Source organism: Amblyomma americanum, chromosome 1 (assembly GCF_052857255.1).
Source record: "Amblyomma americanum isolate KBUSLIRL-KWMA chromosome 1, ASM5285725v1, whole genome shotgun sequence".
Taxonomy (NCBI): domain Eukaryota; kingdom Metazoa; phylum Arthropoda; class Arachnida; order Ixodida; family Ixodidae; genus Amblyomma; species Amblyomma americanum.
This window is the reverse complement of record NC_135497.1, coordinates 429,265,772-429,290,309: the sequence shown is the minus strand read 5'-3', so window position 1 is coordinate 429,290,309 and position 24,538 is coordinate 429,265,772. Positions and strand designations below refer to the sequence as shown.

The following is a 24,538-nucleotide window of genomic DNA, read 5'->3' as shown; positions in this document are numbered from 1 at the left end:
TGAGAACATCATGTTCAAGAGGTTGCATGATCTTCTCAGAATGTAGTGCATATCATTATTTTTTGCTTGTTTGTTTAAATTGTAAGTTGTGTTTACGTGTGATTCGGAGGTGAAATGTAGTCACAGAATTTTGTATTATTTTTTGCCATGTAGTTCGTCTGATGTTATGCATGTACTGTACTTACATGTTTTTCTTTTGCTGTGACAATCAAGGGGGCCTGTGGCCCTTTATTGCAAAACTCCAAGAAATACTAAAAGTCTAAAATAAATGTGACAGGAAGACCGCACCGAACCAGAGGTAATTGCAGGTAAAACCTATTGAAAATAAAAGAAAGGGGTCAATGCCTAAGAGAAAATTTAAGGAAAACCAATTAGAAAAAGAAATGATGGAAATAAAGTCCTGGTGTATTATTGCATTAATTAACTGTACACATCGCTAGGCTTACATTGTAGCAGAAGCATTTCTAATTTGCTTACATAGTGTGCTTTGATGTACTGTAAGGTTTTGTAAACAGTAACTGGCATTTACCAGAGTTCGGCAGTGTTTGAATGCACTATAGCCGGGTACAACTTTAGAAGACAGGAGAGGCCCCGCACAGATGACTGAAGCGCAGCAGCCAATTGCCTCCGCGACTATAGAAATAGTCCCGCTCAAAAAATTGTGACTGCTTCTAAAACGTGTATTTCTCGGTATAAATAAGATTTGTGTATCTTGATGAGTGGTTTGGTAAAACTGTTATGTTGGAAATGCTACAGCACATGGCGGATCACGCGAGAAAAATAACTCCGTGCCTTCTACAACGCTGTGCGTTGTCTGCTACGGAGCAAGATCGACGGCATCGAACGACTCTCGAACGACGCCCTGCTAGACGCTCGGCTATCTTATCATACTGCTGCCAACAGTTGAGGAACTCGTAGGTTGGTTTCATCTGCACACACTTTTCTCATTTATCCTGATAATGGTTTTGCTCCATCACTTCGCCACGTCCGACGAGAAACGCAGCGGCACAGTACACAAACACACCCGCCGCTCACAGTAGGTATTAGACTTTGGCAAACTCTCCTCGTCGTGACTTCACTTAGGAGCAAAACAAAACACCATAGAACAAACATGCACGATGTTTGTTTGCAGCGGTGTGTCGCCGCGGGATCCTGTTTCCAGACGAAGCGCAGCGCAGCGTCACCGATGTTCGCTGTAATCTTTTTTTGTCGGCTCACGGCTCAGAACAAATGCACGCGGCACAGATTGTGCATTGTAAGCTCGCAATGATATTTCCGGCTTGACAGACGCCCACAAACAATTCGAATTCACTCTGAAGAAGGAAGACGCACACAGCTGACGTGACTCAGCCCAGTTCGAAGCGAGGGCGGCCATGTTAAGCATGTTCTCCGTCGGCGGGGTGACCGGCTGTCCGACTCATGACGTTACCTGAAGTGCGCGCCTATTGGCGGAGGCTCGTGTGCATCCGCCTTTGAGGGTCAAATGCCGCTGCCTTCTAAAGTTGTACCCGACTGTAGGTGTCAGACCAGTCAGACAGACACTCGTGGTGGTGACCAAGAAATGACCCCTTTTAATGTTCTGTCGTGCAATATATACAGCCAGAACGGTCACATGACATGTGGGAACTGGGTGAGGGAAAGGAAGGCATAGCGCGTATCAGTGGGACGTCCGTGCGCACAGTGCTTATCACGATGACTGTCACAATAGGTACATCAACCTTTCCAAAAAGAAATGTAAAAATGCAAGAACTTGTCGTAGCCATGGGCTTCATTCAGCCTATCTACCACCATAATGTTCTACTTACATGCTTGCCATTAAACTGTGGAGAGTTTTGTGAAGTTAGAGAAAGGTCTTGAGTGCTGGATAGATGTTTGCGAATACTTTTTAGGAAAACTTCTCTCTGTGCCAGATAAATCTGTCAACCTTTACAGCTTAATTGAGCTATCGTGCTTTTTTTCTTTATTACACAGGTCAATGAGTGCCTTTCACAACCATGCCGCAATGGCGCAACCTGTGTGGATGGTGTTAACGAGTACAAGTGTGTCTGCCCTGGGGGCTATCTGGGTGACCATTGCGAGATTGACTTCAACGAATGTGACTCCAGCCCATGCATGCATGGTGCTACCTGCCTGGACCAGGTTAGTGGATGGGCAGGGGGCAGTGAGAGGTGGTGGGGAGACTTCTGAGTGAAACATACAGTAAAAGCTCGTTGATTTGAACTCGGTTAATTCGAACTGACGCCCGGGTCCTCGCACAGCCCTGTGTATTTCAATGGGGGGAAAACTCCTGATAATTCAAACAAGTTGGCATCTGCTACAGTTAAATCGAACTAGGATCCTCTGGCTGACACCATTCCTCGTAGATAGAAGTTTAACCCATAGCGAGTACAACGCGTTGCGAATTTACTAGAGATGTAAAGTAATGGAAAGGAAAAAAGCCGAGCACGAGGCTGGCGGAACTCATGCTCCGTTGCAAGCTGTTCCAGGTTTTCGTTGCGCCATAGTTGCTGGGTCGCGATCACATGGTGTACACAACGCAGTATGGTGGTTCAGGAGCCACCGTGATGTGTTTTGTTGGTGCCAAGAGCTACATGGACAGCAGTGCGGAGACGCTGGAGCCCTTGAGTGACGCCAATATAATTGAGGCTACATGCTGTCAGCAGACGACACAGGGCTCACGTGCGGTGAGCACAGCCGACAGCGATGAGCCTATGCCACCGCCAAGTGCATATAAACCCATTGGACCACGAAAAGCTGTCGAACATCCGGCGGATGCCTGGCGACGGATATTCAAACGTCCGTTGGACACCTGTAGAACTCCGCAAATATCCGACGGATGTGTGTCTGTTGTCCGGGGGACGTCCGGCGCAAGAAAATTGGCGGTCCAGAGAAGGTCCCGCGGACGTCGAAACCGGACAATCGGACGTTCGATTTCGGATGTTTTTTTTCAGGCGGCCACGGGACGTCCCGCGGAGCTACTTGTTAAGACGACGGACGTCCGCTGGATACAGATCACCAATTTTTTTTAAGCGGACGTCCGCACGACATCCCGTGGTTTGACCTCTCTTGACTGCAGGATGTCAACAGGACATTCCCAGGAGCAGCGCCCGGAATTGCAGTAATAGCACCCCTCTTTGAATCCCTGCTGTGGAAGGCTGCTTTCATTATGCGCAGATATTCACACACCTTCATGAGTGCTTAAACAGTGGGCGCTTGTCAATGGCACCAAACAGTAGTCTCCTTGCTCGAGATACCTTCTTGGTGTGTGCAGAATAAGCTGATGTACTGTTTATGACCTCTGATACCCAGTTTCCATTCTCCCTGTTCACTGCCGGAAGCACTCTTTGAAAGCAGGGTGGTGGTTTGCCGTGCCTGCTATTTTCTACAATAAGATTTCCTCTGGCAGTGAATGGAGTGATTACGAACTGCAACCAATGGGGACAAAACAGAAAAGCAGCTTAATCAGGACACACAGAAACAGGTACTCCAAGCAAGGAAACCATTGGCAAGTATCATTGGCACGCAACAAACCACACAGTTGAAGCACTTATGACAAATGTATGAATGTGTGCCCATAATAAAAAGAACTGGCTTCCACAACAGGAGTTTCAAGAGAGGGGCAAAAGCTGTAATTGGGTGCATGTCCCGACCACCAATTTTAGCTTTTGCCCCTCTCTTGGAACTCGTGTTGTGGAAGCCAGTGCTTTTTATTCTGGACAGACGCTCGTACATTTCTCATAAGTCTTAAACTGTGTGGTTTGTTGCGTGCCGATGATAATTGCCAATGGTTTCCTTGCTTGGAGTACCTGTTTTTGTGTGTCCTGATTAAGCTGCTTTTCTGTTTTGTCCCCATTGGTTGCCAGTTCGTAATCACTCCGTTCACTGCCAGAGGAAATCTTATTGTAGAAAGTAGCAGGCACGGCAAACCACCACCCTGCTTTCAAAGAGTGCTTCCGGCATTGAACAGGGAGGATGGAAACGGTATCAGAGGTCATAAACAGTAAATTAGCTTATTCTGCACGCACCAAGAAGGTATCTCGAACAAGGAGACTACTGGTTGGTGCCATTGACAAGCGCCCACTGTTTAAGCACTCATGAAGGTGTGTGAATATCTGCGCATAATGAAAGCAGCCTTCCACAGCAGGGATTCAAAGAGGTGTGCTATTACTGCAATTATAGGCACTGTTCCTGGGAACGTCCTGTTGACATCCTGCAGTCAAGACAGGTCGAACCATGAGATGTCATGCAGACGTTCACTTAAAAAAAAATCAGCCTGTCCCGAGATGGAGGCGAAACGCAAAGGCGCCCCTGTGCTGTGCGATGCCCCAGGTGGTCGAAATCATTCTGGAGACCTCCACTGCAGCACCTCTTTCTTCCTTTCTTCTTTCACTCCCTCCTTTATTCCTTCCCTTATGGCGAATTGTGATGTGAGACAGATACTGCGCCATTTCCTCTCCCCAAAAACCAATTTTCAATTTCTGTCCCAAGGATGTCACCGGCTGTTGAAACTGCAAAATGGCATGCACTAGTGTCGATAGATAAATCAATTTGGCAGTCACTTCATATACAACAGCGTGAAACAAGAATACTAAGTTTTTTACTTCATTCTGTGCCTAAAGATGAGTGTATAAATCACACGCATGCATCACTGCGACAAGTTTTGCTGGAAGAAGGTAGTGTAGCATTTTAAAATATTGTTTACAATAACTAATGTGTTTATTATAGCACATTCAAAATTCTCAATAACAGCACACCAGTTAAGCTATCAATATAACCAATGGTCAGCAGAGAACCCTATTCAAGACAGAAAATTCTCAGTGCACACTGATATTTTGGCAGAGAGATCAGTGTTGAAATTAGTACAGCAAGATCACAGAAAACCTACAAGCAATATGGAGGTTTCAGACCTGCTTAAAAGCTACAGGTACTCTACGTACAAGGTACAAATCAGTGCAAGCAGTACTATCACACAAGATCAGGTGAATTTTTTACAAGCCTGCAAAGTAACCACTACCCGGGCTCGGCCAAAGAAAGAAAAATAACAGGTTCATGAAAATTTAGGTAACTAGTACTACTAGGAAATTGTGTTGAAAGTGCCGCAAAACAGAAGTAAACCTCAACTAAAAGCAGCCTCTGTTCAAAAAATGCATGGCAAGGAAGTCCACGGAGCACTACTAGTCTAATATGACTAAGAAAATCTAATGCTAGACTAAAGATGAGAACTATTAAATTGCAGGAAGCACCACTGGCTCTGGAACTATGAGTTAGTGGCTGACTGTGGTTAACCTTTCGCAAAAATAGACAGTACACACAAGTAATCGCATACTTTCATTTACAAAGGCTCCATGCAGTCAGCATATGAGATGCAAAAATCTTTTCGGACCCCTTGAAGGAAGCTTAACATAATACGGTGACATAATACAGCACAATACTATTGGAATACCAAATACCATACAACTAGGGAATGCCTTACAGCTTTCACAGAAAATTTGTATATGAAAAAAATTTGTCTGGTCCACCTTGGAGGTTTCCCCTAATGCATGGGCTAATATTCCCACTTCAAGTTGCCAATAAATTCAGGCTAATTCTTTCTAGTGAAAGCTGTCCTGGGTGGGAAGAGGGACTGCCGCAAACAGGTCTTTGTCTTAGGTTTGAGCCTTTGACCATGATTTTTCTTACAGTTGCAGAATTCCTGAGGCAGCTCTACAAATTTCCTTTGTAGATTTATTGCTCCACACAGAAGCAGGTGTTAATGAAAATTATGCATTCAATTAGAGCCTAATCCATTTAGGAATTTCTCCGAATACATGGGAATTTTAAACTAAACCTTCTATTATTCAGCTGAAAGTTACACGCAGTTGGCCTAAAAAATAGTCTAAACTTCAAAATGCGATGTGCCCACAAACAAAGGCAAATTTAGGAAGGAACTAACCATTTCTATGAACAAATTTTTCTAAGGGAAAGCCCTGTTGGCCCCCATTTTTTTCAACAAAGAGAGTTCAATAAATGCAATCATTAAATGCAGCAGCCCCTCCATCAATTTGCTCCTATCTGCACCTGCAAAATGCACTGGCACAGAACTTATTAGGTATTAGGTGACCACAACTAGCACATGACAAAGCCAAAAGCCTACACAGGTACCTTGGAGCTTTCATTATTTCACATGAGTGTGTTACTCGTTCTGTAGACATCAGCCACAGAAGCTCAAAACCATACAGCTGGTTTTATAGGGTCATCAGAGATTAAAAAAGGGGTAACTTTGAGCTTGCATCTCACACACTTTATCCTGTAACAAAACAGTGCATGGTACTTTGTAGGTGCCCATTGCTACCTCATTCAGATTTAATTAGTCTTGAACACCAGAAAGACATTCAATAAAAGAAAGCATCAAGGTGCACACATGGCATCTGAGTTACAGTGCACATTCACAAGTGCTCATCAGGCATAAGGTGATTAGGTGGCACTCAACGAAAATCACAATAGCAAGAAAGAACGTGTCGAACTTCAGTTAAGAGATGTAGGCAACGAATGTAAGGTGGTCTGCGAACACAGACGGAACTCTTAGGCAGCCCGAAACAAATGACCAATTTGTATAGAGCAGCAAAAATGTCCCACAAGTGCAAACCAGCAACTGCTCCTCATGGTCCCAAGCCTTGAGCACCTGACCACCGCTGTGGCTTGTCCTCAGCTACATCACTGCGGTCATGCACATAAGGGCAGCAAGGATGTTTCTGTATACATTTCAATCACCACCTAAAAACAAACACAGGATGATGGATGTTGAAAAGTACACAGTGAGTGCATCTTTAAAAAAAATTCTGAGCAAGAGAAAAGGTGCAGCTATATATAGTTACAGTAATATAGTAGAAAGAATGTGTTTGATTTGCTCCCCTTTTTGCCAAAAGCTATTTGGAAACAAACATATTACAATCATGTTGGTTCCTCTTATTTACTAGAACAAAATTACCGCCCACACAAGCCCACCTGCAAAAAGAGAATCAGGAATTTGTGGTAGCCACATTGCAGAAAGTCATTCAGGATCAGCTGTCTATAATGACCGAAAATGTGAAAGTATATAGTTTAAAATGGACTTTTCATGCATGCCACCACAAAGTAGCGAAAACCATGAATAAGCCACAGTGCTATGCCTAATAACATTACCATAATAAAGGAGAATCACAGTGCGAAAAAGTAATGAGTTACAAAATGAGTTACCAACAGCAATGACTTGAAGACATAATTTGAGCATGCTGGTACCCTTAAACTAATCAGCTCCCTTAAAGGAGTAAAGACACCTAACTTTTGGGTGTGTGTTTTCTTGTTTGTAATGATGCGTACAGCATTATTATACGTGGATTACCACCTGGTATGCTCCTACGAGCACTAGATAATTTATTATCGCATTTGTGCTCTTTCGGTTTCAAGAGCCGAATGAGGACTGTGACGCCAATGAGTGCTTACAGGCCACATGACGTGAGACATGAAAAAACTGCAATATAATCGCTGCTTCCACATTTGTTGTCATTCCGGCTCTTGAGGAAGGCTGCCTTCAGCACTGCAGTAAATTAGAACGATGAAGCAGCGATTATATGGACGTTTTTTTATGCCTCACGTGACACAGAACCACTCTTTGACGTCATAGCCATCGTTTAACTGTTCAAACCGAAACAGCATGATAGAAAAATTTCAATTGCAAATTATTTAGCGGTCGTAGGTGAATACCACATGGTGATTCATGTGTAGTGTCTCCCACAACATTGTAGAGAAGAAAACAAGCCACCAAAATTAGGTGTCTATACTCCTTTAATATATGTCTAACCACTGGCCTCAGACAACTTTCTCCTAAATAATGAACCAGAACTAGAAAGAAATTTGGTACTATGGCCTTTACACAAGAGTTTCTTTTTCATAATTTGCGCTTTATTTGAAGCTGACCGTAGTAATACCAATCTTGATTACACTGCCCTAGTAAAGTAGGGCCTAGAGGTGACAGCACTTCAAAAGGCTTTCTCACCACGAGAAAGAACGACGAGTAGACAAGGCAGAGGCATAAGAAGGCAGTTGCGCATGTGTACTTCCACGAAGGCAGCTAACACTAAAAAAAAATCCAAACTGATTGCAGCTACTCAAAATGTGCATTTGGATTCATAACTCCTATCACCCAAAAGAAGACAAAGGACAAAAAGGACATATATACGTACACTGGCCTGACACTAGACCAAGCGCTAAAAATGATGAATCGAGATGGTTGGTTCCTATTAGCAAAAATGTCCACATCAATAAATCAAAATAAAGGTTTTTCATACCTAAGCAGCACCCAACAGAATTGGTTTAAGTAGCTTCCAAAGTTTCACTGCTTTTAGTAGAAGCACGCATTGTGACACCACGACAAAGCAATGCTCAGGGATAGCCCTGGAAGACTTTTTAGTCAGAAAAGTTGAAGTTACCTTTAAATGAAAGCAGGCTGCAATGATCACCAGTGTGAGGTTTCAGCAATGAAACAAATAATGGCTGCTACTGTTTGTTATTTGTGGCAAAACTTCTTTCACTTACGTCGATGAAGTGCTGGATATATCCCATACCTTTGGCATTCAGAAAGCCTTTCCAGTGCGTGCTTCAGCTAGGATTTAATAAGCTCCCCAGCAGTGGTCATATTTTGTTTCAGAAACTGCCCTGAAACAGCTGAAGTTAACAGACATATTTTGTTAAACTGCTGAGCCTGAACTGTGTAAATACATTCTACGAGGTGCTACAGCATTACTAGTGACAGAGGATGAATGCTTACATAAAGGAATATTGAAGATTAACATTCAACGACAAAAAATGGTGCTGATAAACTGTTGTATGGTATATGGAGTTTAACATGTTAAAGTGACGTGGGCTATGGAGACTGAAGTGATGAGTTATCACATCCTGAAACTGTACTGTCAGCCATGAGACAAGGCGAAAAGGCAGGCTCTGAATCAGTTTTAACTACACTACATGGGGCATTTTGCAACCTGTAGCCATATAGGCTAACCAACTAAACCACCAGTGTGTGCTAAGCTAAACTAAATAAGAATAATAAAACAATTACCAAAATGACAGAATAGAAGAAGAAATCTAACACAAGTATGAAAGTGCAAAAAGCAAAAGAAGATATGGAGTGTTCCTGCTTTGAGAGATTAGATAACTGCAAAGGTTATGACAAAATAAGTGGCCCTATAGTGTCTTTCTAAAACGAAGTCACAATGATATGGTCAGCAGAAAAAGTCCATATAAAGGGGAGAAAGGCACTGGAACAATTTTTTTTCATGGTGTTAACTCGCAGCATAAGCTGAGGTGTACTACCGTTTTACATGTCTTGTTAGGTGCTTCACAGTAGGATTTTTTTATTAATTGCACAGTATTTGGCTTACCTATAATTGATCTGCCAGTTTCCAAGCCTGAACAACTAAACTTGTTTTTCCTTTTGACCCATGAAATCTCTGGTGCTAGCAGATATCACTAAGTATGTGCTTTGTGGCTGAGCTTCAATTCTTCCTCCAAGCTGGACAAGTAAATTCTCCTGCAATGAAAGAACATATTAATTTAAAGGAATGCACCCATAAGCACATAAAAGAGGAACACAACATTTTACCAAATACACCACACTGGCTTAGTGAATGGAAGGGAAACCCTTAGAGGGTAGAAAAAGGTACGAGCACAATAAACAAAATCACAGCCACAAGGGAGGCGTACTATGACACTGCATCATAATCACACAGTACGGAAAATAAACTCTTTAATTCTTATTTCTAGCACTGCACACAAAAAATGCAAGGCTTCGCTTTTAAGTTTTAATGCGAAAGGCTTTGACTGCATGTTTTCTGGCTTCCTCTATCTCAAAATTTTTTGCTGAAGACAACTTGCACTTCCTGGTTTGTGCAGATTTACTACAAGTTCTTCAGTTTTTTTATTTGACCCCAAAACCACATTTTCTTGATTTAAAAAATCAGCTGTGCTCACACTAATTTCATTAAGCAAACAAGGAATAAAGGAACGGAACAAGCACTGGAAAAGTCAGTCCGGTTATGTGCTGAAAGACAGCATGCAGGCATTTTAAGAAAAAAAATATTGAACGGAAAAATTTGGCTACATAAATGAATACTGCCTTGCAAAAAAAAAAATGACTCAAGGAAGCAAAGAAAAAAACGGCAGACCTCGTCAATTTGTTTGTACAAAAAAATGCTAGAAAATGCACAGCCTCTAACATGCTGGTCAGGTTAACACTTTTGTTCTTCCTGCAAATGAAGCTTGTGCAGCTTTAGCATTCAATAACTCTTGCTCCATACCATATTATAATGTTAGAAAGCTCCTCCTTTAAACAACCCTCGGTGCATGCAACTACACATGTATTTAAAAAGATGTTTGCTGGCTAGTTTTCCCACGAGGTCAAGGAGGTTGATTAGAGCAAAATCTTTTAGCGTAAAATGAAGAGAGAACAGGTCTTACTCTCATTATACACATCTGTTTCTTTGATAGATTTTAAGTATGTGGTTTGAGTCCTTTGTGCACATTTAAACCTCTCATACTTGCTGTCATTTGAGATGGAAGAAAGTGAACTATAGTAGTAAACATTTAAAGTAACCATGTCTCCTGTACACCCTTGTCTGGCCTTGTTATGTACAGTCTTGTGTGTATCATCCCCAGATGCTCAAAATTATAGCAAAAGCTAAATGGGTCATCTGTTGAACTGATGAACTGAACGGTTTCCTGATAAGAGTAGTATCTGAAGACCGCATGGCTTAGGAGCACATAGTACAGCTTATCCAGCCTTTCTCAGTGGTGCTGCAGCTTTGAATGGATGATATTTATGGAACGCTTAAGGCATGTTGTTTGCAGCCTGAAGTAGTAAGGCAGAAGCTAATAGCCAAAGAAAAAAAGCTGAAATTTTAAATTCTGAATATGTGTTCTTAATTTCCCAAACAAAAATGTGTATAAGGTGGTCATGCCTCCATACAATCATTTAGTTCAGAGGCACAGCAATGAACAATATAAGTAACAAACACCTTGCCCTTGCTAACAAAAAGAGGAGCTGATAAAGGAGGATAGAGCTCGGGGTTAGAGAGCAGGAGACCAGAAATTCAAAGCTCATATCATATCAATACCCAAAGAACCAAGTTAAAAGCAGGCCGATTTTTGAAGCAAAGGCTCATAACGGTAACCGGCCTACTTTGCTTCAGCGCGCCAACACTTGAATAATCATGAAGCGTCTGCGATTTCCGGACCTTTCATGCAATATTTCAATCGCTATATTAAAATTTGCTAAAGCATGCACACAAAGAAACAATCTCATTCATCCTTGCTCCAAGATTCATTATTACAGCACAAAGACGGCACAGAACAAGAAGGGGACACAACAGCGCTGTGTGTCCCCTTCTTGTTCTGTGCCGTCTTTGCGCTGTAATAATGAATGTAGGTAACCAACGCGCCCAAAATGTTGTATTATTGTACGTCCGATTTCAACATGCAAGTTGCAGCGTAGCCCGGTAATGAAGGCGTACTCGCATGTTTCGTTTCCAGCGGCTCACATCTGTCGAGGTGCTTGATTTGCAGTCAGTGTCAAAAGCTGCTTTGCTAATCAGCAGACTAATTGACCACGAAAAAGCGAGGCGCACGCATTGCAGCCACTACAGCCGCTACAGCACCGGCTCGGCTTTCAAACTGCGCCAACGGACATAGATGTCCATGGCGATCCAAAGTGTGCTTGATACGGTTGCTGAAACAAAAACTACAGCGCACCAATTTTGGAGGTTTTTTTTTAGGACAGCGTGAAGGGCAATGAAAACTTCTTAAAATACGATATTTCAGTGCCACTTGACGATCTGTTAAAAGAAAAAAATATCTCGCAACCATGCGCATAAACATTGTCGGCCAGAAAAGTACAGAGGACGGCCGCTGGATATTGTATATTGTATTAGGGACTGGCCAATTGGTCCAGAAGAGTGACTCCTCGGGTTGTTATCTGGTTTTAAGTTAAGAGACGTCCAGCAGCAGACATCTGTGCGACCTCCGTTGGTTTATGAACAGTGGACTTCATTTATTGCCGAGAAGAGACGTCCGGTGTACACACCATGGACGTCCAAAGTTGGCCACGGACATTCGGATTTGAACCGGATGTCCACCGGATATTTATGGTCCAATGGGAAGTAGCGTCGGCGCTCGGTGTTGCAGCACCCTACTTCTCTGCCAGTGAGAACTTGAACATTGTGCTGCAGCTCTTGGGCAAACTGCAGATGATGCTGATGGAGTCTCGGCATAAGCAACACAAGTGAATGCACACCACTGATTACTTTTAATTTTGACAACTCTTCCCGTTAAACAAACATGTTTTGGAGCATATATAGCGTCCTGTATTTCAACACTGAAGCTCGCTGCTCACACGAATTCATTCCAGTACTTGTTTCTGGCACATAACTGGCCGATCAATTTATTTAATTTGCCACTAATACACCATGAATTTAATTCTCACAATCTCCTGCCACAAACGTGTAGTAGCACCTAGCTCACAATAACGGTGTCTAGACGTTACTGCTTCAGATTCTGGCCGCGTGTTGCAACGCAATGACCGCTCATTCTAGCACCCATTCGATAATTTGAACTTCGCTTAATTCGAACAATTTTCCAGTCCCCTTCGAGTTCAAATTAACGAGCTTTTACTGTACTGATTTCTTATTAACTGTTCAAGTGAACCGCCATTTTGAAGTTCCCATGAACTTTAGTTCCACTTTTTCCCAAATACATGCAAGAACTTTCACTCATTCCTCAGTGGCTCGTGAGTGATTAATAGGACTGTTGCACTGGATGATTCGATGCAGGTGAATGGATTTCGTTGTGTCTGCCCTGCGGGCTACGAGGGCACCCGCTGTGAAATCGACATCGATGAGTGCCAGTCAGGACCGTGTCTTAATGGAGCAAGCTGCCTTGACCTTGTCAACGGGTGAGACACTTTCTTTGGTTTTGAAAATCAGCTTCTCTTGGATGATGTGAGGATGAGGGAAATAAAAAATTACACTGTTAGATGCCACTCCAGCTTGTGCATGGCAAGTAGGCAAATTTGAATAAGGAAAGCAGAAATAAATCAGTTTTGACCTGTACATATGGCCTCTGTCACAGTGGAAGGTAGTGCTGCCACACTTACAAGGGGCCCTATGTGGTATTTGTGCTATAGCATCTCTCAGAGTTGAATTGTCAGTACTAATGGCACCAAAACTCGTGGTCAGCTGTCACAGAAAATATAGCTGTATTGATGCAAAGTTAGCCATAGCTTGTTCATTTCAGTCATGTCCAGTACTGTAAGGTGTGTTGTAGTTGAAAAAAAAAAGAAAAACTGCAGTTGATCATGGACCCGAAGAAACTTAACTTGCAGTACGAATGAATTCGAGTGAAAGAGCTTACCAATGAATGTGCTTGCCTGTGTGCAGTAGGAAGCTGAAGAGTGAGCTAATAGAAAGGCATGCAAGCTTGAATAGATTCATCAGTAAGGCTGTAAATCCATGGATTGAGCAAGCTCATAGGCTCCGAGAAGAACATTATGAGCTTGGAAACTGCTCGCTGAGTATATATTGCTGTGTACCGATTTGAGATATTGCAATTATTCATGTCATCTTCTACTTCCATGAACAAAACTTCAGAGATTTTATGTTAATTTATTCATTCACCCCTTAAATTGTACCCAGCAAAATGTGTTAACTCGCAAAATGTGTATTTACTCGTATAACCCGCCCCTGCGTACAACCCGCACCCCTAACTTTGAATTCCACGAAGAAAAAAAATACCTCGCGTGTAACTCACACGTTTACCTGAAAAAAAAAAAAAATTACCGCTAGAAAGGTACAACTGCACACTCAGTGATCATTTCGTTTTCAGAAGATTTATTCAAATGACCACCACGTCAGTGGTTATCTGATTCTCAATCGTCGCCGCTCTCACTGCTGCCATCCAAGGCTTCATAGCCACACTCAGAGACGTAGTCGTCCTCGAAACCATCCAAGCTGCTACTGATGGCACATTTTTTAAAGCTTTTACGCGCCAAGTTGGTCGGCATCGCTTTCCACGCATCCACGATCTACGGGCGCAGCAATGGAATATTGGGCCTTCGCACGTGTAACGTCGGTGTGAGGGCATAAAGGCCTTCGGCCATCCACTGGGCATGCAGCCGCTTCACGTGTGCCTTGAACAGCTTGTTCAGGCGCACGTCGAGTGGCTGTAGCATGGCCGTCATGCCGCCAGGTATTATAACGAAGTCGGTGCCGGTGTCAGCATGGCGAGCCTTCACCACATCAGTGCAGTGGCCTCGGAAGGAATCCAGTATGAGTATCGAGTACGAGCAGCAGCTCTGTTGCCGATTTCTTTGGCAGTGGCTATAATCTTTAGCTTCTCTTTCGCTGTGAAACACTGCCGCCGAGTTGCGCTCATGACGCCAAAACAAAGCAGGCAAACAGTGCAAACTGGGGTGTAATACACGAAACAGCACCTGACACTAGGCTCAACAATGCTGGGTGAAGAAAGTGTGGCCAATGGCACGGGGAAAAATGAACAGACTATGAATGTGGATTTGGCTATGCCTTTTGTTGGCCCCTCATCGGCTTGAGAAGCGTTGATGACTATGGGAACGGTGAACTACACGAGGGAGGCCGCCACTCAGTGTCCTGAAGCCGACCCCCTCACATAGGAAAAATTCGCAGATAACCCGCGCCCCCACTTTTTAAACGAGTTTTTTTTTTCTTTTTCAAATTTTGGTGCGGGTTATATGTGAGTAAATACAGTATGTAGGTGTTGCCACTTGGAGCCTAATGCAGCTGTGGAAAACGGTGACAGTTGAGTTGATCCAAAGTTGTGTGGTGACTTTGTACATTGTTTCTAGATTTGAGCAAGTTTGCGAGTTTGTGGGTTGATGAATGTGTGACCAAGTGACCTTTGTAGGCGAGTCAGGATGAATGACTAGTTACATGAGTAAAGAAAGTTAGTCACAAGCTGAAGGATTCATGAGAAATTCATTCAGCTGAGATAGAAAACTGTGCTAAAAGGAAAAATGAAGGAGCAGTGAAGACGGGACTTATGCTGACTTGCAACTGATTTTTATTGAGATACGTCTCAGTGAGTAGTAATGAGCAAGTGCACTTTCGGAAAGGAGCATGGAAAAACTGCAGGAAGAAGGTCCATTGGGCTGCACCAAAAAACCTTTAACTTTTTATCTAAAGGATGAACAGAGAGTGCTGTAGCACATGTGTCACTGCCAATTTCTGCAGTCTGCACTGCTTAAAAGATTTACCTTTCTGGTTTACCTTTGGTGTGCACAAGCACGTGTGCACTTTCAATCAATGGATTGCATCTGCACTGTAGTCAAATACAGCTTAACTCTAGCAGTGGCTGCCACACAGAATTCCTCTGTGGCGAAAAGTAGTTCACTGTTAAAGCTTCTCTTGTTACCTAAACAAGAAGCTAACCACCAGACGAAACTGTAAGCTCAAGAATTTTAATGCCTCTGACTTGTTTGATATAGTTAGTCAAACTGCAAAAAGCTGATTTTTTTCACTGTTATGTTTGGTCAACGGAGCAATGCAATACACCACAGAGCATGGCCTATTATTACCGACTGCTGTTTCTTTTTTTTGTCGGTTGTATCCTACTGTAGACACTATGCGGGACTAGATGTACCCCATAATCAGAATTCAAAGATGTTGCTTGCTTGTGTAAAGAGCCATTTCAGCAATGTCCAGTGTGACCCACATGAGCTTTGTAGAGAACTCAAGTTTTGTGAGAGATGTATTGTTTAGCAGTATATCTTCACCTGGGTGAAATAGGAACAGTACTTCATATTTTGCTTAGGCTTCTCGTCTTGAGTTACAGGCTTGGTTGAAACTGTCTAGGCTAATGTGCCTTCCTCAACTACGCAGGTATGAGTGCAACTGCACTGACACAGGCTTTGAAGGAGTGCACTGTGAGCGCAACATTGACGACTGCTATCCGGGGGCCTGTCAACATGGCGGTACATGCGAAGATAGTGTGCGTGGCTTCTACTGCCACTGCTACGATGGCTACGAGGGGGCTGCCTGCGATGTTGACGTGCCAGACTGTGACCCTCCCAGGCCATCAGCTCCACCTTGCGAGAATGGTGCCGCATGTCTTGAACGCTCCAATGCAAGTCTTTACCGGGAGAACTACCTGGGGCTATTTCAGAGCTTCAGTTATGCAACGGCTGCTGGATACGTCTGCCTCTGCCCACCTGGGTTTAACGGGACACGGTGCGAGATCAACATCGATGACTGTCCTGGCCATGACTGCAGCATCCATGGGCATTGTGTTGACCTTGTGAATGCATATCGTTGCGAGTGTGAGCCAGGCTACGAAGCGGCGGACTGTGGAACTGAGGTAAATTTTGTATGTTTGTTTGTTTGTCACCTCAGCCTACAAGTGTTGTTTAAAGGCTCTGCATTTTAATCTTCATGATGGAAGTAGACACTGCACTTTCTTTTTAAAATAAACGAGGAATGACTTAATGCACAGTGCATCACAGGTTGTAAAGAAAAAAAAGCAAAGAAGGACCTAATGAAACTGTGGATGGCTTGTATACTTGCATGCTTGGTAAATCGGTTAATTCTGCTCTTTTTGATCTAACATCAATCCACTGCAGCCAACTGGAAGTTTAAAGTACAAAGGGCACACTGGTGTAGCTACAGTGCTAATCATCACTCTTGCAAGGCTGGTCATTTCTGGATGCTGACACATGTACTGTGTAGCAGTTGTGCAAGGTTTTAAAACTGGGTGCTTGACTGCAGTTGTGGTTCTTTTGTGTGGTACAAGTAGAGGCTAAATGCTAGGTAGCTGATTATTTTATAAACAGTTACCTGGCTGTGTGGAAGTATTGTTAGTGATGGTCTTTTGCTAAGCAGCTTGACAGTGGCAAAGTTTATTTAATTCAAGATTACTGATCTTGTTCCTAAATGCAGTGTCATTAATATGAGGGATGAGGTTTGTTTAGTACAAGACTGCTTATTCTGTTATTTAAAATGTTACGTAAAATTTAAACTCCCTTTAAGACGATCTTGAAGGGACCGGAAAACTTGTTTGTGTTATCAGAAGTTTGTTTTAACAGAAGCACCTCAAAAAAAGTTATATCAGAATGCTAGGTGTGTTCATATTGAAGCGGGAAGACGACGACAAGACTGAGCAAGTGAACGGGTGGACGAAGACGAAGACAACGAAGTTCTGACTGTGTTCTGAGTGCCGCTCGTAGCTGTTCTTTTGCTGGTGTACATAGCTGTAAATATATTCTTTCCCGCAACATATTTGGTGGAGGTGCGCCTTTCCCCTACGTCTACCAAGGACGGAGCTCCAGCGGCCGACAGCTGCCTTCGCTCATCATGACCCAGGACGCCTGCCAGCAAACATCACTATCGACCATGCCATCACTCGTTCTTTCTGCTCCTCGTGACCCTGGGGCATTTTCTGGCACCGACAACGTTGACGTGGACGACTGTATCCAGATGTATGAACGCGTGAGTACATACAACCGCTGGGATCCAACCCTTATGCTCGCCAATGCCATTTTCTACCTAAAAGACACTGCCCGAGTCTGGTACAAGACTCCTGAAGATGAGTTGACCAGCTGGGACGTCTGCAAGCAGAAACTGCGCGACCTGTTTGGACGGCCACTCGGCCGAACACTCGCCGCTAAGAGGGACCTTGCATCCTGAGCTCAAACTTCTATGGAATCCTATGTTTCGTACATTCAGGACGTGTTGGCCCTCTGCAACAAAGTTGACAATAACATGCCCGAATCTGACAAAGTGGGTCACTTGTTGAAGGGGATCGCCGATGATGCCTTCAACCTGCTCGCCTACAAGAATTGCACTACAGTCAACGACATTATTAAGGAATGTCGCCGCTTCGAAGAAGCTAAAAGCAGGCGTATTTGCCAGCCGTACACACGCCTCCCCAACACGGCTGCCACTTCCTCATGTGAAGACCTGCTGCACCGGCAAACTCCTGCGCCTCCAGAAAATGTGACCCGCATCATTCGACGCGAACTCGAAGCTATGTCCCCTGCCTCCCTGCACCTACGTGATGCGACAACCACTGGCCCACCATCTCTATGGTACAAGCCGTCGTCCGTCAAGAGCTTGCAAGTCTTGGCCTCCAACCCATCAGCCCCGTACGGCCTTCATCCCTACCCGACATCACTGTGATTGCTCCTGACCGACCTTCTTACTTCGCTCCACGTCGACGTAACCCTAACGACTGGCGGACACCCGAAGACAGGCCCATTTGTTTCCTCTGCCGCCGTATTGGCCACATTTCCCATCACTGTCGCAATTATTGGTCCCGTCGTAGCGCCTACAATCCTCTCAGCTCTCATCGCAACGATGAACAGCCTAGCCCCTTCACGCCCCCTCCAGCCCGGCAGAGTGCTACAGTCAGCGGCCAGTTTTCCCGCCCCAGCCACTCCCCGTCCCCCTGCGTCGGCAGTCTCGTTCGCCCCTACACCGTCGCTCCTCTCCTTGGACCCTACGTACGCTCGCAAGCGGAAAACTAGACACTGCAGTGTCTGGAGGTGATGCTGCAGTACAGCTCCAGTCCCAAAATCCTCGCTTAGCCCTCCGTGCACACCAAAATTTGCTCGCTATTCATGTCGATAGAGTCCCTGTGAGAGCCCTGATCGATACGGGCGCGCACGTGTCCGTCATGAGTTCAACCCTCTGACGCCACCTCAGAAAAGTACTGACCCCTGCACCCACAGCCGTTCTCCGCGTTGCCGACGGCGAAACGCCTCCTGTGGTTGGACTATGCATAGCCCGTGTGACCATTTCCAGCCGCCATACATTTGTTTTATTCTCTGTTCTGGACCAGTGCCCTCATGACATCATTCTTGGCCTTGACTTCCTGTCTGAGCATTCAGCCCTCATCAACTGCGCCACCAGTGTTGTCCAGCTTGACCTTCCCCTTTCTGCTGAGTCACTGTCCCCAGTTGTACCTCGCCTTTGTGCTGTCGACTTCGTCCGTCTAACGCCTAAAGCCGCCACTTACATTTCTTTCTCATCTGTTCCTCCTGTCCCTGATGGTCCCTACGTAGTCACTCTGGACCTTGACGTCGCCCTCTCGCGAAGTATTGCGCTTGCGCATACTGTCTGTACAATGTCGGCCAACCGAGCGTACCTTCCGGTCCTGAACTTTGGCTCGTCTATCCAACCGCTCCCGCAAGGCATCTCACTCGCCACGCTCTGCCCGGCTGCCGAATGTGTCATATCAGTCGTGGACACCTGCTTACCTTCTACTCATCAAAGCCTGTTGCCTGCGGCCACATCAACCGAGAAATCAACGGACGACTACGCTGACATGATATCTTCTGACCTACCGCCGATGCAAGCTCACGATCTTAGGTGCCTTTTATCATCTTTTCGCGACATCTTTGACTTTGATGCCCGTGTTTTGGCTCGTACCTCTGTAGTGACACATCGCATAAACACTGGTGATGCCGCTCCTATCCACAGACGTCCGTACCGCGTGTCCAGCACTGAACGCACCGTCATCAATCAAGAGGTGGACACGATGCTCGCAGAAGACATCATCGAGCCCTCGTCAAGCCCTTGGGCTTCATCAGTTGTCCTGGTAAAAAAGGACGGCAGCTGGCGCTTCTGCATTGATTACTGGCACCTAAACCGCATCACAAAAAAGGACGTATATCCTCTCCCGAGAATCGATGATGCATTAGGTTGCCTCCACGGCACCAAATATTTCTCTTCAATTGATCTTCGATCGGGGTACTGGCAAATTGCCATTGATGAAAAGGACCGCGAAAAGACCGCCTTCGTGACGCCTGATGGCTTATACCAATTTAAAGTCATGCCATTCGGACTCTGTAACGCGCCGGCTACCTTTGAACGAACGATGGACTCCCTTCTTCGCGGCTTTAAGTGGTCGACCTGCCTCTGCTACCTTGACGATGTGGTTTTCTCGCCTACTTTTGCCACGCACCTCGAACGCCTCTCCAGTATTCTGACAGTGTTCCGTAACGCCGGACTCCAGCTGAACTCATCAAAATGCAGATTTGGTTGCTGCCAACTCACTATTCTCGGGCACCTGGTTGATGCTTCTGGTGTCCGCCCAGATCCAGTCAAAATTCAAGCCGTCAAGGACTTTCCTCTTCCTAGGTCGTCAAAAGATGTGCGCAGCTTTGTCGGCTTGTGCTCGTATTTACACCGTTTTATCAACGATTTCGCTGGCATCGTTCGCCCCCTCACCGACCTTCATAAGAACGACGCCCCCTTTAACAGGAGCCCTGCTCAAGAGCACTCATTTTCCTCCCTCGTTCAATTGCTAACCTCTCCACCCATCTTAGCCCATTTTGACCCGTCGTCTCCCACAGAGGTTCGCACCGACGCCTCTGGATATGTGATCGGTGCCGTGCTAGCCCAACGTCCACAGGGACAAGTTCGCGTCATCGCTTATGCCAGCCGCCTACTTTCCGCCGCAGAGCAAAATTACTCCATTACTGAGCGCGAGTGTCTCGCCCTTGTCTGGGCTGTAGCTAAATTCCGCCCGTACCTGTTCGCCGCTCATTCGCTGTTGTCACTGATCACCACGCTCCCTGTTGGCTGTCTTCACTAAAAGATCCCACTGGTCGCCTTTGTCGCTGGGCTTTGCGCCTCCAAGAATATTCATACTCTGTTGTGTACAAGTCCGGTCGTCGCCACCAGGACGCTGACTGTTTATTCCGGTACCCTGTGGAGCCACCTGACCTAGAAGACGCTCAGACCCTGCCCTGCCTCTTAGCTATCACTGCTCTCACCGATATCGCCAACGAACAGCGCCACGACTCATCTTTACGCCCTATCTTTGATGGCCTCCGCTCTGCAAACCGATCTCCGTCTTTGCAACTTTATGTGCTCCAGAATGGCATTTTATATCGCCGCAATCTATGCTCCGATGGTCCTCCATTACTGCTCGTCATACCCCAACATCTACGCTCTTCTGTCCTTGAAGAATTGCACGATCTGCCGACAGCTGGCCACCTTGGCGTGTCCCGCACGTACGCTCGAGTGCGGCACCGCTTCTTTTGGCCTGGCCTGTATCGTTCCGTCAAGCATTGCGTTGCCGCTTGCGACCTGTGTCAACGTCGGAAAAGCCCCTCCACTTTGCCTGCCGGTCTCCTACAACCCATCGATGTACCCGTGCAAACACCTGTAAGCAAACATCTATCGTGCAAACACCTGTAAGCCCGGGACGAGCCGTCCGTTTTAGTGTGCTGGAAGAACAACACAAATGCAAGCAAGGGGCCGGGGAACACATACTGGCATCGGAATGGCACTGCCTCTAAAAAGGAAAGAAAAAAAAATGACCAGCGACGCATCAGTCAGCGTCTGAAAGCGGCACGGTGCTGAGATTGGACTACTGGCGAATGTACGGGCCGACAGTTACCATTGCCACGGGCGAATGGCGAAGCTCAGAAACCGAAACTACGCGGCCAGGTTATTTTTTTTACCTAGTAACCGGGGCCCTCCGAACGTTGTCACGCCTGCCATTACGCCCACTTAAGAGGTGCATGGGTTACAGTGCACCATGCAGTAGGCGGGATTTTTACATTATCGCTTGCTCTGTTGTGACACCTCGACTCGCCCCTTCGGGAGCCTCACGCGAAATTCCGCAAGTAGGCTTTCCCGCATAGCGTAGTTGACCAAAATAAGATGGCGGTGGTCACGCTCAGAGAGTTAAGGTGACGGAACGAATGCCATGGGTGTGGGCATTAATTAGATAATATATTACGGAAGGATAAAAAATAAACGCGCTTTCGCGTTGCGATTGTTAGAAGCGGGTCGTCCCCCATCTTGTTCGCAGCACTTGTGATATGTGGGAAAGCCCACTTGCGTGATTGCGCACAAGGTCAAGCCTAGCGGCATCGAAATGCGATCGGTCCACGCGATAAACGATGGAGAAGAGAGAGAACAGGGCCTTTATATTGTTTTCCTGGAACTTTAAACTCTATATTCAGATAATTTGCCCAGACATTGTGCTTTTGCCACAAACAAACCACAAACAAATTTGTGAAAGTCGGCGAGGTATACGATCGCTGCCGAGTATTTGGGAATTTTCGAATATTCGGAAATTCACGAATATCATTTCTCGAATACGAACATGAACTGAATATGAAACATATTCGATTCGTATTCGAAATTTCGAATATTCGCACACCCCTTATAGAAAGCATGTCGGCCAGTGTGCGGTTGAATCGCTCTACCAACCCGTTTGTCTGTAGGTGATAGGCCGTAGCATGGCGATGGCTGGTGTGCATCAGAGTCATCACGGACTGGGTTAAGCGGGCAGTGAAAGCAGTTCCCCGGTCAGTAACAACGACGACGGGGGCTCCATGACGTAGGACAACGTTGTGGACGAAGAACTGCGCCACTTCAGCAGCAGTGCCTTTGACAAGGGACGTGGTCTCAGCGTACCGTGTCAGGTAGTCGCAACGACTATCCAGCGCTTTCCAGACGAAGACTTCGGAAAAGGACCAAGGAGGTCTATACCCACTTGGTGAAAAGGGGTCTTCGGTGGATCGACGGGGTGAAGAAATCCGGCTGGTTTCAACAGAAGAGACTTCGGACGTTGGCAGTCACAGCATGTTTTTACGTAGGCCCGCACCGATGGGAGTAACCTGGGCCAATAATACTTTTGTTTAATCCGCGCGAGTGTAAGACTTACTCCGAGATGGCCGGCGGAGGGTGCATCATGACAGGCACTTAAAATCTCTGGTCGCAACTGCGATGGTACGACAAGCAGGAATGATTCTTTGTTGCAGGCAAAGTTGCGCTTGTAGGGAACACCAGATTGTAAAGTTAAGGTGCACAGCCCACGACGAAAAACACACTGGATGCAAGTGTCGACGCCTTCGAGGTAATCGATGGGCGGCGCAAACTCCGATTCCGCCCGCTGAAGCTGCGCCATTTGGGTAGTACTAACAGCTCCCAGGAAAGGAAAATCATCGGCGGGTTCTTCGGGACCGATTGTGACAGGCGTGCGCGACAAACAGTCCGCATCCTGGTGCTTACGGCCTGACTTGCAAGCATAAGCTCCATCGAGCCATGCGCCCTGAAGGGTCTTTGAGGTTCGCCAGCCAGCATAAGGAGTGGTGGTCGCTTACCACACAGAAGAATTGCCCGTAGAGGTACGGTCGGAACTTCCTGTTGGTCCATATCACAGCCAGACATTCTTTCTCCATGTTAGAATAATTGGTCTCTGAGCGCCTGTTTGACTGGAATAACTGATGACCCGCTCTGCATCGCCTTGCCACTGGATCAGTACTGCACCAAGGCCAACATTGCTGGCATCAGTGTGGATCTTCATGGCAGCGTGTTCATTAAAATGGCAGAGTATCGGACTACTTTGTAGACGACTACGAAGCTCGACAAAGGCAGCCTCTTGGTCGCTTCCCCACAGGAAGGGCATGTCGTCGCGAGTCAGTGAGTTTAAAGTGGCCATGACAGCCTATTTTCATGCATACCCTAATTATCGCATTTAATTCTCAACTTGTTAAATTAAAATTCCTCCAAGTTTCAGTTGATTCTGTGCAGTAAATATTTTTAAAACGAATTTTTTCCGTTTCTCCTGCGAACTGCTTGCTGGTCTGGCAACCTCTGATCGTTGACGTCAGAGCGGCATACCCGCCCCGCGCCGTCTGCTGCACGGTGTTGAGGTGCTTGCATGCACACCGTAGACGGCGGTCGCTCGAAAAGTTTTCTTTTTTTTTTAGCTTATCGAAATAAAATGCATTTTCAGTGTTTTCTTTTTGGAAGCCATTAGCTTAGTATGCGACCCGAGTGATCCTTGGGAAAGCGGACTTGCTCGTGGCGGCCGTTTTGTGATTGTTGGGCAAACAGAAATCGGTGGACCCCTGCTTTATTATTTATGCTCATAACCATGATATTTTTATGTTATGAGTGTGGTTTCTTTTGAGCAGTCAAGTGCTCCCGTATGTGAAAAGTAGCACGTGCCGTGCATGCCTTCGCCGATGTGCACCGTGAAAGCCGCGTCGTTTTGTAGCTGGCTACCAATTTGTTGTCCGCTATTCATCGTCTCGATAATTAAACTCAAATTATCACAAGGTGGCACTAGAGTAACCTTGAGGCACAAAAGGAGCAGAGAAAAGTGCCGAATGAGACGACTTCCCCGCTGCATGTGTGCATTTGTAAGTCGAACATACATTCCCTTCGGATTGTATAGAACCCTTTTGCAGGAACCAAGCCGCTTGCAAAACCCTACGCGACTCGAATGCTTTCACTGCCCGCACCGATGAATAGTCGCCGCCATCTAAACGAGTGCTTGAGAATAATAGTACATCATTTAGCGTTTAATGTGCGTGCGCATTGTGGCCTAGGAATGCAACGATCACGACAACTGCAGCCCCGCGCTGGGGTTGTTTACATAGCTGTGCGCAAGCGGTACTGCTCGTTTGCTTTGCATAAAACGCAAGGTGGGCTCTCCTTATCTTAAATATTACGTAGTATTGCTCACAAATTGTAGT

General features: G+C 45.7%; 1 protein-coding gene across 1 annotated transcript in view; it reads left to right on the top strand.

The window, feature by feature from the left end:
* crb (cell polarity complex component crumbs) overlaps window positions 1–24,538 on the top strand; it is a 275,406-nt gene that overhangs the window by 178,105 nt on the left and 72,763 nt on the right. Inside the window, exons 13-15 of the mRNA XM_077650465.1 lie at window positions 1,972–2,139; window positions 12,840–12,961; window positions 15,921–16,395. Of these exons, the coding sequence (XP_077506591.1) occupies window positions 1,972–2,139; window positions 12,840–12,961; window positions 15,921–16,395 (765 nt within the window). The remainder of the gene's footprint in view (window positions 1–1,971; window positions 2,140–12,839; window positions 12,962–15,920; window positions 16,396–24,538) is intronic.